This window comes from Scyliorhinus canicula, chromosome 5 (assembly GCF_902713615.1).
Source record: "Scyliorhinus canicula chromosome 5, sScyCan1.1, whole genome shotgun sequence".
Lineage (NCBI taxonomy): Eukaryota > Metazoa > Chordata > Chondrichthyes > Carcharhiniformes > Scyliorhinidae > Scyliorhinus > Scyliorhinus canicula.
In genome coordinates this window covers 148,657,502-148,675,846 of record NC_052150.1, presented here as the reverse complement: position 1 = coordinate 148,675,846, position 18,345 = coordinate 148,657,502, and the positions used below count along the sequence as shown (strand labels likewise).

Sequence of the window (18,345 nt, the reverse complement as noted above, 5' to 3'; positions counted from 1 at the left end):
TTTTAAAAATGTTATTGAGTTCCTTTACAATATTCATCTATTTGATTTCAGGGAGAAAATCCATTATATTCGGACAGAAGGAACACTTGGTCTAGAAAAGCTGTCGTGTGATGCAGATTTGGTTATTTTGTTGAGGTAAAGCTTTTTTTAAAAAACTATTTTTTTCTGAGTTTCTTCTTATTGCTTGACCCCACCTTTATAAGGAAGTGACACCATTATGACAACACACCATGTACAGAAATCATCTGAGGAAAATGGATGAGATCTAAATTGTTACGCTGCCACTATTTTTACAGATAGCAGGTGATCATACAAAGTCGCAGTTATAATCAAAACCCACTTGCTTCTCGTAACTTCAATCCCCTGGTTGAAAAGAAGCAGAAATAAAAGTGATAAAGCAAACCACGTTATCCCACATAGATGGGTTAATTTAACATTGCCTGCTTATCCTGTCAGTTCCCGCAGGCTTAAGACAAATGCATTTTCCCTTGTTAGGCCAAACCCCCTTTTGTAGACCCGACTGGGCTGATTAGTGTTACATACACCTTTTTTCTTTCTCTCCATATTCCCAGGGATAAGAGAGGCTAATTTCTTCTTCATTTAAGTATTCACCAGTAGGTCCAGAAATCCCTTTCTCTTGAGGATGTAGTTTCAGCAGATGACTCCACTGGGTACCTAAGGAAACCTGTTCTTTTTTTAAAATTTAAAGTACCCTGAACCGGGATCGAACCTGGGACCTCAGCGCCGTGAGGCCGCAGTGCTAACCCACTGCGCCACCGTGCTGCCGGAAACCTGTTCGCGGTGGCACAGTGATTAGTACTGCTGCCTCACTGCGCCAAGGGCCCAGTTTCAATTCCGACCTTGGGTGACTGTGTGGAGTTGGCACATTCACCCCGTGTCTGCGTGGGTTTCCTCTGGGTGCTCCAGTTTCCTCCCACAGTCCAAAGATGTGCAGGTTAGGTAGATTGGCCATGCTAAATTGACGCTTAGTGTCCAGGGATGTATAAGTTAGGTTAAGGGGTTATTTGGATAGGGCAGGGAAGTGGGCTTGGGCGGAGCGCTCTTTTAGAGAGTCGGTGCAGACTAGATGGGCTGAATGGCCTCGTTCTGCACTGTTGGAATTCTAAGGTCCTATAATATGCATAGCCCACTGATAGTCTAAATTAAGATTACAAATTGTTTATTGCCTCTCGACATTCTGGAACCCAGTAAGAATAATTGGCTAATTAACATATTAGTGTCATTCAGTGTCCCAACGGCTGTGCAGAGAACTGTAATCATGTGTGAACTCACCTGATTTTAGATCAGAAATTTGAAATGTGACTCACTCTAACTCTTTCTTCACTCAAGCAGCCACAAAAACCCAAACCTGACAGTGAACTATTTTCTCTTATGTTACCACACCCAGTACACAGTCACAGCTAAGTAAGTGGCGCGGGTTAATTATGAAATCATAAAATGCCGCAGCACAAAAACAGGTCTCTCAGTCTTTCAACTTTGCACCAGTCTTTTTCTCTACAGGATCTGTTCTCCTGCTTGATCCCTATTGCTATTTCTGAGAGTTGCTATGTGAAAATTGGTTGCTGCGTTTTCTACATAACAGCAACGACTATACTTCAAAACTGTGTCATTGACTACTTATCCTGAGGTGGCGAAAGACACCATGTAAATGCAAGGCCTTCTGACTCTTCTAACGGCCCAATTTTTCAAGCGACTTCTAAAAGTAGTATCCAGCTCTGAAAAGCCACCCAGTAGAAGCAAGGGATTAATTAGGAATTAGCAACAAATCACAAAACAAACTACTGTTTCTGTCAGTAGGGGTGCACCAAATTGACCTGCTCAATTCCCACTCTCACTGCTCTACATCAGTCAATCCAGCCACCAGAGTTAAAATGCCTTGCTTTTATACAAACACTCTTTGACACCGAGTTACATTTTGGGACAGTGGCCATAAGTCAGGTCAATGAGATATCTTTTCAAAGCAATTTAAAGAAGGAGCCAGAAATAGAGAGGCTGAGAGGTTTAAGTAAGGAATTCCAGAGCTTACAGCCAAAGGCACAATCATCAATGGTACAGTGATGAAAATTAGGAATGCAAAAGAGGTCAGAATTGTTCATTAATTCTGTAAGATAATTAGTAATTAGTTTCCTACATGGCAACAATTACTACGTTTGAAAAGTGTTACCATTGGCTGTAAAGCGCTTTGGGCATCTTAAGGATGTAAATGGTGCTACATAAATGCAAGTATTTTGTCACCAGAAGTAGAGGAAGCACTAAACAACAGAGAAATGTTTTTGCACGATCAGAGAGGCTGTAAAATGTCAAGAACATTAATCAAGGGGCTGAAATCCTAAACAGAAAATACTGCAGATCTGACAGCATCTGTGGAGAGAGAAGGGAGCTAACATTTCAAGTCTGGGTCACTCTGTAACAAAGCTGGTTTAGTCTGAATTTAGGTTGAAAATCTAATTTTGTGCGTGCTTCCCGCTTCCCGAAAGATTGTTTCCTTACTGAACTGGTCAAAAGCAATAATGGAACTTGCCATTATGCTCAGACTATCATCACATCATTTTGAAGTGTTATGGTATGTTGTTTAATAACATTACGATCTAGGTGGAGTTACATCGACGCCTGTGTAATGTCTGCACCTACAGTGAAATGAGATGCAATGAGAAAATACACCAAAACAATGAATTGTTTTTGAGGAATTGAAAATGATAGCATATTAAGGACAATACTCCCTTCCCTAAGGCGCATCATTGAACAATGGACAAAGATTATTTAGATAATGTTGTCTGAGTAATAGTTAATTATCATTTTTAAGTGTTACAACCTGTGATAAGTCTTACAAGTAAAGCATTGTTATCTGATGAGTACTACACGTATTGATCTTCTGCAGACTCTTGTTAGGGTGTTCATAATTTAATTATGATAATATTATAGACTTGAAAAGGAAAGATTTGCAAGGCTATGGGAAAGAGCAGGAGGGTGAGACTAATTGGATAGTTCTTTCACAGAGCCTGCACAGGCACAATAACCCGAAAGGCTACTACTGCGTTTTATAATTCTATGATTTTATGATGCATAACTAATGACCTTTTGTGAATCTGTCATTCAGTTCCCACACTGAAATAATTTGCAAAGTACATTTAGTCAACCCAGAGTTAACACTTGTAGCCATTAACTCTCTCATTGTGACAATGTCAATTTTCTTGGCACCATTGCCTACTTCAGTTTACTTTCCATAACAGAATGTGGCCAAAGGAATATCCGCACTATTGAATCAAAGTGACAACAGCTTAGTCCATCCCATAAGCAATCAAAAGTTTTCACACTGCAGCTACTTTGCATGTTTCCACACTGCTGTCATCCTAGCTCTGCAGAGTCTGATTGCGATGTGACTGAATTCTGGCAATCACGTGTGTATTGAATGAGATCATGAAAATTCAGCTTTTCTGATCGAGAAAATGGCGCCATGTGGTGATCAGTTCTGGAACAGAATCCTAATCGTTGGATGGCAGTCATAAAAAGCAGTTTAGACTATACAATTGCTAGTTGATCTTAAGAATATCCAGTAATCAGAGGATTGGATGTAGCAGTGTCCTTTCACCATGATACAAGGTTTAAATCCAGCCCAGGATGATGCTTTTTGTTCACTACAGGCTGCAAGTCTAAAATAACTTTGGGATTGAGCCAGAGGGTTACCAGAATCAGATGACAATCACCATGAAATTGCTAGTCTGCTTTTCAGAGAATGGACAAAAATAGCTGCTATGGGAAGTGGGAAAATACTGTGTGATATAATAGGCTCTTATGAAATTGATGCTGAAACTCTGGTGGAGTAGAGGAGATTTTACTGTGCCCAAATCACCAAGACCAACCTGATCTTGGACTGCTTGATTATGGAGTGCACATAAAGGAAGTTACGTTGTCCATTTGTACTATCAGTTACCTTGATGAATCATAGAATCAACAGTGTAGAAGGAGGCCATTCGTTCCATCGAGTTAGCACCGGCCCTTGGAAAGAGCCCCCTACTTAAGCCCACACCTCCACCCTAGCCCCGTAACCCAGTAACCCCACCTAACCTTTTTGGACACTAAGGGCAATTTAGCATGGCCAATCCACCTAACCTGCACGTCTTTGGACTGTGGGAGGAAACTGGAGCACCCGGAGGAAACTCATGCAGACACGGGGGAAAAAGCGCAAACTCCACAAAGGCAGTCACCTGAGGCCGGAATTGAACCCGGGTCCTTTGACTTTTGAGGCAGCAGTGCTAACCACGGTGCCACCCACGAACATTTAAAATGCACTCCAAATATTATTGGGCTCATTTTCTTTCTCTACATCCTCCCTCTGCCACCAGTCCCCACTCTCCTCTCAGTCTCTGCACTGAACAAAAGCAGCGCACAGAAATGTCCATATTGATTGGAGATCAGGTTTTGTATCCTGACTATTAACCAGGGAAATCCTCAGTGCATTGTCATCCTTGGTCCCACCATGGCAGAATTCAATATAGAAATCTGAAATTAAAAGTCCAATGATGACCATGAAACCATTGTCGATTATGATAAAAATCTATCTGGTTCACTAATGTGCTTTCGGGGAGGAAATCTGCCATCCTTCCCTGATTTGGCCGACTTGTGACCCCAGATCCACAACAATGTGGTTGATTCTTAAATGCCCTCTGAAATGGCCTAGCAAGCCACTCAGTTGAAGTGCAATTTGGGATGAACAATAAATGCTGGCCCAGTCAGCGACACCTAAATCCCATGAATGAATTAAAAAAGGTCCTAGTGCTCAAAACAGGGGAGAACTGTAGGGTGCAGCTTCAGGCCAGACGGTGGTTTCAGGGCCTTCCCATTGCTGTTCCACAGCAGCAGTCACAAGGACCCAAAACCCAAACAAACTAGTGTGTTTAAGAAGTAAAAGCCCACTTGTACTTGAACCTGTCTTGTTCCTGCTGCCCGGTGCCTCAGGCTCTTCAGTCTGAAGAGGATGCCAGCACAGTTCTCCAATACCAAGTTAATGGGGTGCCCCAAGTTAGGGAACTACCCAGCACTACAAATTAAGATGGGAGGGTGGAAACTCCCCCTTCCACTTCACTAGATAGTTCATCTGGCGTACGTGCCATGCTTGGCACCGCCAAACCGGCAAGAGATGGAAATCCTGGGATGGTATGAAGAAGGTGCAGATACTGCATAACAAATCCGATCATATTTTAATATTATTCAGTGTAATCACTGTGAAAAAGCAGTATGCTATACTGGGGCTACGTTCAGATCTGCAGGTGTAAAGACACTTTATAGACACTCCATTCAATGTTAAACTATCAAAATAGTGTTGCTTCCCCACAACCTAGGACTTGGCTCCTCACTCTGCAACAGGATCCTTCTGACCCACAGACCACAATCAGTAAAAATAAACAACAACACCTCCTCCACAATAGTCCTCAATGCCGGAATCCCGCAAGGGTATGTACTTAGGTCCCTACTATACTCCCTGTGTACACTCGACTGTGGCAAAATTTGGTTCCAACTCCATCTACAAGTTTGCTGACGATACGACCATAGTGAGCAGGATCTTGAATAACGAAGAGTCAGAATACAGGAGGGAGATAAAAACCTAGTGGAGTGCTGCAGTGACAACAATCTATCCCTCAATGCCAGCAAAGCTAAAGAGCTGGTCATTGACTTCAGGAAGCAAAGTACTGTACACGCCCCTGTCAGCATTAACAGGGCCGAGGTGGAGATGGTTAGCAGCTTCAAATTCAAAGGGATGCACATCTCCAAAACTCTGTCCTGGTCCACCCACGTCAACGCTACCACCAAAAAACCACAACAGCACCTATACTTCCTGAGGAAACTAAGGAAATTCGGCATGTCCATATTAACTCTTACCAACTTTTACAGATGTACCATAGAAAGCATCCTATCTGGCTACACCTGGTATGACAACTGCTCGGCCCAAGACCGCAAAAAACTTCAGAGAGTCGTGAACACCGCCCAGTCCATCACTCGAACCTGCCTCCCATTCATTGACTCCATCTACACCTCCCGCTGCCTGGACCCTCTGATGAACTGACCCAATTAACACTACACCCTTGTACGCTTCACCCGATGCCGATGCGTATGTAGTTACATTGTGTACCTTGTGTTGCCCTATTATGTATTTTCTTTTTATTTTGTTTTATTTTCAGGTACTTGATGATCTGTTGAGCAGCTCGCAGAAAAATACCTTTCACTGTACCTCGGTACACGTGACAATATAACCAATCCAATCCAATCTAAAAAATGGTCACATAGGATAATGACACTTTGTTAGGTAATTTTGATAGTACTTTAGCCGTTTTCAAACACACAGCAAAGTAAATAAAAAGAGCAGGATTCTCCATTTAGGAGACTATGGGCTAGATCCTCCATTTCTGAGGCTAATTAACGGCGGGAGGTTCACGACAGGAAAATCAGTACGAATCCCACACCGATTCCGATACCGGTGAGGAGCTAGCACTGGTGCCGCGTGGAACCCCCGCGAATCGCGGCGAAAACGGACAGAGAATGGCCGGGCTGCGCATGCCCAGGGGTGATGACCTGCACCGGTTGGGCCATAAAACATGGCGCTGGTCGTGCTCGGACCCTAACCTGCCAACCATGACCCCCAGCCCACCTGCTGTCCACCCCCCACCAGTCCCAGCAGAAAACCCCCCGGCTAGTGGCACGGATCCCGGACGCTATCCACAACCGGCACGCCAGGTTCCCGACCGCTGGGACCACACATGGCCCGCGCCGTCAGGAACTCGGCCCATTGGGGGCAGAGCATCACGGTGGGCCGTGCGATGATGCCACAGCAGCGTTGAAACGCCGTGCGCCACGATGATGCCGATTTGGAAGGGGCGGAGCTAGCCCTGATTGCCTGGGTTTGCCTACCCTCAAGCATGGGAGTGACCCAACTCCACTCCCAAGGACCCCCATAATCGAGAGATCCCGGGGCCCCTGTAATAGGAAGACCTCCCCACGGCGTTACCTGTGATGGGAAGATGCTCCACAGGGTCCCCTGTGATAGGAATACCCCTAGGGATCTTTGTAATGGGGGGGGTCCCCACATGGTCCCCTGCAATAGGGAGACCCCCCATAGCGACCCCTGTGATAGAAAGATGCCCCCCACAGGGTTCCCTGTAATAGGGAGACCCCCCCCCCCCATAGGGACCCCTGTGATAGAAAGATGCCCCCCACAGGGGGTTCCCTTGTAAAAGGGAGACCCCCCACAGGGACCCCTGTAATAGGGAGACGCCCTCTGTACTCTGGAGAACCCCCACAGGGACTCCTGTTTTACGGTTTGCTGTTTTATTTTAACTTCCATGCCATGCTGGCGCATTACGGCAGACCTTCCACCCGGCCCACCTCTGTACCCGGCATCCTCCACATTCGTTCCGGGATCACCTGGCCCAACTCCCAGGGAACCCCCTCCTCCCTAGAATGAAAATCCAACATTCTGGGTCGGGTTTGTGGAGAGGGAGCGAAGGTCTAGGCCCTCTTCACAACTTGCTTTCTTGTCGATTTTTGTGCCATCAGCCAATTTGATTCCCATGCACTTTGACCACTTCATCCAAGTCATTAATATAGATTGTAAATGTTTGGGAACCAGCTCAGATCCCTGTGGCACTCCACTAGTTTCAGTGATTTGATGCCAGTGGTGCGATTTTGGAATTCAAAGTTTCAGCTAACACCCTGGGTGGGATTCTCCTTCATGCTGCACCTGTTTACTAGCGTGGTGCACCTCCGCCGGCAGCGGGATCCAGCGGCAGCCGGCCAATGGCATTTCCCATTGTGGGCACACCCATACCGTTGGGAAATCTGCTGCCGTGAGTGCACTGCCGGCGAAGCGGAGAATCCCACTGACGGAGAATCCAGCCCCCTATCTTGATCTCACACAACTGAACATGTGTTCAGCAACAGGAAAGAGCCCCCGCCACACTTTTTAAAGTGATAATTAACTGATTATAATTTAATTTTTGGTTGATTTCTTCTGTCTCTTGCTTTGATTATACAAGTGTTCGATGGTCTCTATAGTTGTTTAAAGTTGCAAAAGTCTACAGGAGTTTTGTGGCAAGTGGCCCAAGGAGATTTTGCTGACTTCATTGCATCTGCACAAACCAATTGCTCCAAGAAAATGGGTAAAATAGTAGCCATATGCTTTGATATGCAGCTAGGCTTGGAGAATAAATTCAGGACACCTTCAGAGCAGGACAAGCTCCCTGAAGAGTAGGGGAAGGGAGGGGGAAGAAGGACTTCCAGCAGAGGCTGAACGTGGAAATGGATAGAGGTGTTTCCCCTTGAGAGAATCTAGAACCAGGGAACACAGTTTAAAAATAAAAATAAGTGGTCTTCCATTTCAGACGCAGATGAGGAGGGATTTGTGCTCTCTGAGGGCTTTATTGTTTGGAATTCTCCACAGAGAAAATTGGAGACTGAGTCATTAAATGTGTTCAAGACAGAATTAGACAGATCTTTGATCTAAGAGGGAGTCAAGATTTATGGTGAGAGACAGGCAGGAAAGTGGAGTTTAGACCACAATCAGATCAGCCATGATCTTACTGAATGATAGAACAGGTTTGAAGGGCCGAAGTGCCTACTCCTGCTCCTATTTCTTATGATCCTTTTAAATCAGTGTTAATTGCTGATTGATATCATGATCTGCCAAGTTGGACATGGTAAGGAATATTTTTATACATTGGTTCCTTCTAGGCTGGAGCTAGAGATGTAGGCAGCATTTGCAGTCTACTGTCAACTGTTGTGCCATGAATAAGACTCACCATTCGTCAAGATCTTCTTAAATTTCATTCTCTCTTGCCAGAGACAAGCAGGAAGAGCAAGATTGCAGGCTTCCCATGGTGCAGGGTGCCATTGCCCACACACATATAATTCTGTAGGCAGCTATATGGCTACTCAGTCCTATATTGGAACAAACACATATCCGACTCCCCCAATGTGTGGCCAGTATTTAACCAAAGGCCAAGAAATGTGCATGTCAATGTCCAGTATCCTGGCAGCAGTCAGACGAAAGCTATGAGGTGACTGCATGGCTAATGAGTCCGGTACATAACCCACGTAAGTGCATATGCTCAGTCTGTATACGATGAAAGCCATGCTGCCACAAAACAGTCTGATAAAGCAGAGTATTGCCTTGTTGAAACACCGCTTTCATTGGCTGGACCTCGCTGGAGGAGTGCTACAGTATGCAGGTGTTAACAATCACGCTGCACAAACTCGCTGTAAATGAAAGGAGAGCCCTTGACATCACCTCGATGGCAAGCAGCTGAGGAGCACAAGGAGGAAAAGGACAAGGAGAGGCAAGCTGAGACAGCCTATTTCTGCTCGGATGTGCAATACCAGGAACCACAACCCCAATTTCCCATTGACCGACAATCCCACACTTACCCTTCCCTCTGTCATTGACCATCACAACGTGGCTTAGCCGTGATGCAAAAATAAAATCCACGACAAAGTACAATTCCAAACTAAATCAACAAAATAAGTGATTTCATATTGCATTAAAAAAAAGTCATCTCAGGACAGCACGGTGGCGCAGTGGTTAGCACTGCTGCCTCTTGGTGCCAAGGTCCCAGGTCCGATCCCGGCTCTGGGTCACTGTCCATGTGGAGTTTGCACATTCTCCCCATGTGTCATAATATCCACTCATGTATATAATGAGATGCAGACAGGCAGTGATTGACACATAGGATGACCAGTAAGCATACAACACAGTACAGCCAATCACCAGACAGGACACTACCACTATAAAGCCAGAGGGCACTAGGTTTCCCGCTCTCTCAGGACCCAGCTACTGAGACAGTCAGAGTCCATGAGCTAGCAAGTGCAAACACCATGCAGTAGCTAGTAAGTCTGGTCAGGCTATTACAAGGTCACCAGTCAGATCAGTACAGTGTTGACCCACAGCTGAATATGTATAGCAGTTCTATAGTTGAATGAAACAGTGTTGGATCTTCTCCAGTATTAGACGTCTGTTTCTAACTTCCCTGCATCGAGTGCAGTCCACATCGAACCAACCTGCCTAACACATCAGTGTGTTTGCGTGGGTTTCGCCCCCACAATCCAACGATGTGCAGGGTAGGTGGATTGGCCACACTAAATTGCCCCTTAATTGGAAAAAATGAATTGGGTATTCTAATTTTTTTTAAAACAGTAATCTCCTTATTTCTGTCCAATCACTTCATCCCAATCTTTCATGTGCCTTTGCTGGCCCTCGTGCTCCTGTGCAGTGTTAACTCAGTGGCAGCAGAATGCCTTTCAATGGAGAAGACTGCAGATGTGCAGGATGAAGGCAACTTTGGGCCTCAAAGGCCTGGCTGCAGAAGTTGTTTGGATTGTAGTTCATAATGTTGTGTAACAAGGAATTTTGATTCAATAATTTGCCAGAAAGTAAAGTCAATGCAACCCAGCGTTAATAATTAGCTAAAGGTGTTTTTTTTAAAACTTGTATTCATTTACTGCCGTGCTAAAGCCATGTTCAAAGATGCACAGTGACAGTAGTGCTGAAAAAAGTTTCATTACCACTTAAAGTGCAATTAGTTTCTTGGCATAAATACGAGTTTGAATGCGTTTGGAATCAAAAAACCCTTGTTGCACAATATTATGGGCGGAATTCTTTGCTCCCCACGCGGCGTGGGAGAATCGCGGGAGGGCCTCCCGACATTTGTTAGCCCCCCTAGCGCCCCCAACGATTCTCTCCCCCGCTCGGAAAAATCGCCACTCGCCGTTTTTCACGGCGAACGGCGATTCTCCGAGCCCGATGGGCCGGGCGGCTGGCCCTTCACGCCTGTTTCACCACAGCAGCAACCACACCTGGTCGCTGCATTTGTGAAACGGGCACCAGATGCCTGTTTGGGGCGTCTAGAGGCCCGATTGGCATGGGAGCACCATGATTGTGCTCGGGAGGGGACAGCCCGCGATCGGTGCCCACCGATCGTCAGGCCAGCGTCCAAAACAGACGCACTCTTTCCCATCCACCCCCCGGCAAGATCAAGCCGCCACGTCTTGCCTGGCGGCTGAGGAGAAAGATGGCCATCGCGCCGTCTGCGCGATGAAGTCATCCGCGCATGCGCTGTTTGGAACCGGCAACCCGCGCATGCGTGGATGACCTCACAAATGCGCCGTTTTGCGCGTCATTTCCGGCGCGACGAGGTCACGGCCAGGAAAGACAGAGGCCCGCTCCTAGACCCCCGGGTGGGGGTGAATTAGGTGCGGGGAGCGGGCCCCGAGGCCGTCGTGAACCTCGGCCAATTTCACGGCAGCCATCCCGATTTTTATCGGGAGCGGAGAATACCGCCCCATGAATTACAATCCAAATAACTTTTGTCATTATTGAGAGACTTAAGTTGAGGGGAGTTAGGGTTCGAGTTCGAGATAGCCTCCAAAGCTGGGCACAAGGATCGTAATGCACAGCAATTAAAGTGCGTAATGTTTTAAAGATGAGGAAATGCATTCCTGAAGCATGGTAATAAATAGTACCATTAGGCATAATGTCTGATAACTAACTGGGGTCAGTCAGTGGAGGTCAATCAGTTCTGCTCGCTAGATTATTGAAGTGAGTGCATTCTTGGCTCATCACGGCCTAAAGAGGGTTTTCATACGCTCCACAGCAGAGCTGAGAACCTGATGTTGGCAGAACCCACAGTGCTGTCAGAATGCCGTTCTGACCTTAAGAATAACACTGGAGACTTTTATGACGGCAGGTTTCCAAGCATGATTTTAAGTCTGTTAAGACAGATTTGCTTCTCAGCAGAATTCAATCTTCCATCTTGATGTAACCCCACGAGAGTCACAGGGTGTGGACTGGCAGGGTCCCCGTGACGTTGAAAAAATACAAGCTTCACTGTTATGGAGGCGGGACTTTCCCTTAACAAGGGAAGCCAACCGGACATAAAAGCCCCGACCCGGATGTGGATCAGGGCAGAAGACACTTCGGGGAGTGGAGTTGTATGTTATAGTTTATCGTGTGATTAAAACATTTGATTACTTTCATCGTCACTTGACGAATCAAGGGGGCGATTCTCCCAAATGGAGCCCAAGTGTTCACGCCGTCGTGAACGCCATCGTGAAACACGATGGCGCGAACCGGCCCCGGGTACGACCTATTCTGTCCCCCACAGCACGGCACTGGAGCAGTTCCGGGCGCCAAATGGGCTCGTCGCCAACCCGCGTATGCGCAGTTGGGCCGCGCCAACCTGCGCATGCGCGGGGGACTTCTTCTGCGTGCCGGCCACGACGCAACATGGTGTCGGTGTTCAGGTGCTGGCCACGCGGGAAAGTAGGTCCTGGGAGGGAGAGGCCGGCCCGCCAATCGGTGGGCCCCGATCGCTGGCCAGACCCCATCAGAGCCCCCCCCTCCCCCCCGGGGACGGAGCCCCCCCCCCACCCACAGGCCGCCCCCGGCCCTTCGTGCAGAATTCCCGCCGGCAGCAACCAGGGGTGAACGGCGCTGGCGGGACTCTGTTGTAACCATGCGGCCGCTTGGCCCATCTGGGCCTGAGAATCGGCGCCCCCCCCCCCGATTCCAGCGGCCCGCGGCAGTGCTGCGTCAAATGTGCTGGCGCAAATGGCGCCAATTCTCTGCACCTCAGAGAATCGCGCGCCAGCGTCGGGGCGTCATGGCACGGTTGCAGCGATTCTCCGGCCCAGTGAGGGGCTCGGAGAATTGCCACCCAAGTTTAGAAGGATGAGAGGTGATCTTATTGAAACTTACAGGGTACTGTGAGGCCTGGATAGAGTGCACGTGGAGAGGATGTTTCCCCTTGTAGGAAAAACTAGAAGCAGAGGACACCATCTGAAACTAAAGGGACGATCCTTTAAAACAAAGATGAGGAGGAATTTCTTCAGCCAGAGGGTGGCGAATCTGTGGAACTCTTTGCCGCAGAAGGCTGTGGAGGCCAATTCACAAAGTGTCTTTAAGGCAGAGATAGATAGGTTCTTGATTAATAAGGGGATCAGGGGTTATGGGGAGAAGGCAGGAGAATGGGGATGAGAAAAATATCAGCCATGATTGAATGGTGGAGCACACTCAATGGTCTAAGTGGCCTAATTCTGCTCTTATATCTTGTGGTATAATGGATGATGTTCCTGAACAATAACTTGCATAGAGAGCATCCTAGGCTCGATTCTCCGATTTTGAGGCTATGTCCAGAGGAAATGTCTGGTTTTACGACAAAAATCTTGGTGCCGCCCCCGCCCCATTGCTCCAACCGGTGAGGAGCTAGCAGCGGCGCCGCATAAAGCGCACAGATTGCCGATATAAATGCCTGGAGCATTTCCAGGTCCATGGCTGCGCATGCGCACGGTGACTCTGTTTAATTTCAAGTGCTGGCACAGTTCACACAGCGATCTAGAGGAGCAGGCCCCTAAAAAACCAGTAGTGGCGGGAATCTTCGATCAAGGTGCGGTTTTTATAGGGTGCCCTGATCTCAAAGTTTAATAACACGACTCCCCACAAACATTGGGATCACCCTTCCTCTCACGGCAGATAAGGAGAACCCACCCCAACCACATGCCCCCCCGCCCCACAGAACAGGTGAGTAACACCCCAATAGAGCCCTCTGGTACAGCCACGGTGTGAGGGGGCAATACCCGGGCGTGTCCCTAAACCCCTGGTGGCTACAGGAAGATTTTCCCCGATGTGGTCAACATGGCGGATTTAATGGGGTTTAGGTGGGGGGGTGGGATGGAGGAGATGCATCATCTTGGAATCCTTACTGTGCAGAAAGAGGCTATTCAGCCCATTGAACAAGAACAAAGAACAAAGGAAAGTGCAGCGCAGGAACAGGCCCTTCTGCCTTGCAAACCTGTGCTGACCATGCTGCCTGTCTAGACTAAAATCTTCCTATTCATCCCATCCTATTCATGCATATGTCAAGATGCCCCTTAAATGTCACTATCATCTCTGCTTCCACCAACTCCACCGGCAGCGAGTTCCAGGCACCCACTACCCTCGGTGTAAAAAATTTGCCTCGTACATCTCCTCTAAACCTTGCCCTTCGGACCTTAAACCTATGCCCTCTAGTAATTGACCACTCTACCCTGGGAAAAAGCCTCTGACCATCCACTCTGTCTATGCCCCTCATAATTTTGTAGACCCCGATCAAGTCACCCCTCAACCTCCGTCGTTCCAGTGAGAACAAACCGAGTTTATTTAACCTCTCCTCATAGCTAATGCCCTCCATACCAGGCAACATCCTCGTAAATCTCTTCTGCACCCTCTCTAAAGCCTCCACATCCTTCTAGTAGTGTGGCGACCAGAATTGGACACTATACTCCAAGTGTGGCCCAACTAAGGTTCTATATAGCTGCAACATGACTTGCCAATTTTTATACTCAATGCCCCTGCCAATGAAGGCAAGCATGCCGTATGCCTTCTTGACTACCTTCTCCACCTGTGTTGCCCCTTTCAGTGACCTGTGAACCTGTCCACCCAGAGCTCTCTGACTTTCAATACTCTTGAGGGTTCTACCATTCACTGTATATTCCCTACCTGCATTAGATCTTCCAAAATGCATTACCTCACATTTGTCCGTATTAAACCCCATCTGCCATCTCTCCACCCAAGTCTCCAAAGGATCTAGATCCTGATGCATCCTCTGACAGTCCTCATCGCTATCCGCAATTCCACCAACGTTTGTGTCATCTGCAAACTTAAATCAGAGCAGTTACATTTTCCTCCAAATCATTTATATATACTACGAACAGTAAAGGTCCCAGCACTGATCCCTGCGGAACACCACTAGTCACAGCCCTCCAATCATAAAAGCACCTTCCATTGCTATTCTCTGCCTTCTATGACCTAGCCAGTTCTGTATCCATCTTGCCAGCTCACCCCTGATCCCATGTGACTTCACCTTTTGTACCAGCCTGCCATGAGGGACCTTGTCAAAGACCTTGCTGAAGTCCATATAGACAACATCCATTGCCCTACCTGCATCAATCATCTTTGTTACCTCCTCGAAAAACTCTATTAAGTTAGTGAGGCACGACCTTCCCTTCACAAAACCGTGCTGCCTCTCGCTAATACGTCCATTTGCTTCCAAATGGGAGTAGATCCTGTCTCGAAGAATTCTCTCCAGTAATTTCCCTACCACTGACGTAAGGCTCACCGGCCTGTAGTTCCCTAGATTCTCCTTGCTACCCTTCTTAAACAAAGGAACAACATTTGCTATTCTCCAGTCCTCCGGGACATCACCTGAAGACAGTGAGGATCCAAAGATTTCTGCCTAGGCCTCAGCAATTTCCTCTCTAGTCTCCTTCAGTATTCTGGGGTAGATCCCATCAGGCCCTGGAGATTTATCTACCTTAATATTTTTCAAGACGCCCAACACCGTCTTTTTGGATCTCAATGTGAACCAGGCTAACTACACACCCTTCTCCAGACTCAACATCCACCAAAATAAGGGGAAGTAGATTTAGGACTGAGTTTAGGAGGAACTTCTTCACCCAAAGGGTTGTGAATCTATGGAATTCCTTGCCCAGTGAAGCAGTTGAGGCTCCTTCATTAAATGTTTTTAAGGTAAAGATAGATAGTTTTTTGAAGAATAAAGGAATTAAGGGTTATGGTGTTCGGGCCGGAAAGTGGAGCTGAGTCCACAAAAGATCAGCCATGATCTCATTGAATGGCGGACCAGGCTCGAGGGGCCAGATGGCCTACTCCTGCTCCTAGTTCTTATGTTCTTATGTAATTCCTTCTCTTTGGTGAATACTGATGCAAAGTTTTCATTTCGTACCTCGTCCTTTTCCTCTGTCCCATACATAGATTCCTTCACCTGTCCTTCCGTGGGCCAACCCTTTACCTGGCTACCATCTTGCTTTTTATGTACGTGTAAAAAACCTTTGGATTTTCCTTAACCCTATTTGCCAATAACTTTTCGTGACCCCTTCTAGCCCTCCTGACTCCTTGCTTAAGTTCCTTCCTACTTTCCTTATATTCCACACAGGTTTTGTCTGTTCCCAGCTTTCTAGCCCTGACAAATACCTCCTTTTCCTTTTTGACAAGGCCTACAATATCTCTTGTTATCCAAGGTTCCCGAAATTTGCCATATTCATCCTTCTTCCGCATAGCAACATGCCGGTCCTGAATTCCTTTCAACATTTGAAAGCCTCCCACATGTCAGATGTTGGTTTACCCTCAAACATCCGCCCCAATCTAGGTTCTTCAGTTCCCGCCTAATATTGTTATAATTAGCCTTCCCACAATTTAGCACATTCACCTGAGGACCACTCTTACCCTTGTCCACCAGCTCTTTAAAACTTACTGAATTGTGGTCACTGTTCCCGAAATGCTCCCCTACTGAAACTTCTACCACCTGGGCGGGCTCATTCCCCAATACCAGGTCCAGTACAGCCCCTTCCCTAGTTGGACTATCTACATATTGTTTTAAGAAGCCCTCTTGGATGCTCCGAACAAACTCTGCCCCGTCCAAGCCCCTAGCACTAATTGAGTCCCAGTCAATATTGGGGAAGTTAAAGTCTCCCATCACGACAATCCTGTTGCTTTTACTCCTTTGCAAAATCTACCTATGTCTACCTATCTGCTCCTCTCTCTCCCGCTGGCTGTTGGGTGGCCTGTAGTAAACATTGTGATCTCCCGCTGGCTGTTGGGTGGCCTGTAGTAAACATTGTGACTGCACCCTTCTTATTCCTGATCTCTACCCATATAGCCGCACTGCCCTCTGAGGTGTACCCCTCCCAATCTCCGTAACCCCAGCACGGTAGCATGGTGGTTAGCATAAATGCTTCACAGCTCCAGGGTCCCAGGTTCGATTCCCGGCTGGGTCCATGTCTGTGCGGAGTCTGCACGTCCTCTCCGTGTGTGCGTGGGTTTCCTCCGGGTGCTCCGGTTTCCTCCCACAGTCCAAAGATGTGCGGGTTAGGTGGATTGGCCATGCTAAATTGTCCTTAGTGTCCTAAAAAGTAAGGTTAAGGGGGGGTTGTTGGGTTACGGGTATAGGGTGGATGCGTGGGTTTGAGTAGGGGTGATCATTGCTCGGCACAACATCGAGGGCCGAAGGGCCTGTTCTGTGCTGTACTGTTCTATGTTCTTTGTTCTTAACCTGCACATCTTTGGACCGTGAAAGGAGGCTGCAGCACCCAGAGGAGACCCACGCAGACACAGGGAGAAAGTGCAAACTCCACAGTCACCCTATGTCCTAATCAAACCCAGGTCCCTGGTGCTGTGAGGAAGCAGTGCTGACCACTGTGCCACCATGCTGTCATGGGTGGGCGCTATGGCGTTCAACCCTTTAATGATGCTGTAATTTATTTTAATGTATATCTCGTCACCGGAGAGGACCGGGGAAATTCATACACTCAAATCTCGCCATTGAAATTTGTCATTTCTGAGTTGTCTGAAAGTTAGCGGTATTACAGGAATTTCCCATACTGCGACCATAGTGGCTAAATCGCGGCCTTAATGTCCTCTATCTTGCTGATAGTTGATTAACCTATTTAAAGAAAAGACTTACATTTATAGAGGGTCTTTCACAGTCTCAGGGCATCTCAAATTGTTTCACTCGTGATGAAGTACTTTTGAATAGTCGATATTGTAACATATGAAACGTGGCAGCCAATTTGTGCACAGCAAGCTCCCACAAAAGTAATGTGCTAATGACCAATCAACAGTGACGTTGATTAAGGAATACATATCAGGCACTAACTGCAGAGTATTACTAGGAATAATAAAAAGACTATGTTTAAAAAATCTATCACACTGCACTGTAATTAATTTTACATCATCCTCGGGACTTAAATAACAAGTTGAGCTTTTATGACATTTCAACTGCTTCATGATCATTATTAATGATGCCAGCTGTCCATTTCAAGACGTTTTTTCAACTGAATAAATTTTTTTCAAACTGCCATGGTGGGATCAGAAACTCATTCTCTAGATTGTGAGTCCCAAACGGTAGATTAATAGTCCAGTAACAACATTGCTCCATGTGTTTATTGCCGTGAAGTAAATGACATAAATATACCTTCAGTTTTCCATACCAACTGGTTGACTGTTATTACAGGGTTATAATTGGAATCAGGTTTGCATTGTTAGCTTCTTGTCAAATTTGGCATTCAGTAATACAGTGCAAGGACTCAATAAATGAAAACTCTTTAATTAGATAATTGTGATCTTCTGGAAGCATTCCAATTGTGGATTATTAACATAAAATAAATACAGCTTAAAAGCATTTTGTGAGTGGAGGAATACGCTTGATTGTGTACATGTATCACATTTTGAACAAAAATGTGTTCATTTTAAATGGTTCCTGTTGTACATATTTTATTCCAAATTTGACA

At 46.6% G+C, this 18,345-nt stretch overlaps 1 protein-coding gene and 1 long non-coding RNA gene across 2 annotated transcripts in view; one reads left to right on the top strand and one right to left on the bottom strand.

Moving 5' to 3' along the window:
* The window catches only part of LOC119966320 (E3 ubiquitin-protein ligase HECW1-like), a 664,661-nt gene that overhangs the window by 493,822 nt on the left and 152,494 nt on the right, over window positions 1-18,345 (top strand). Inside the window, 1 exon segment of the mRNA XM_038797802.1 lies at window positions 52-135. Within this exon segment, the coding sequence (XP_038653730.1) occupies window positions 52-135 (84 nt within the window).
* LOC119966324 overlaps window positions 1-18,345 on the bottom strand; it is a 182,506-nt gene that overhangs the window by 125,529 nt on the left and 38,632 nt on the right. The window lies entirely within an intron of this gene.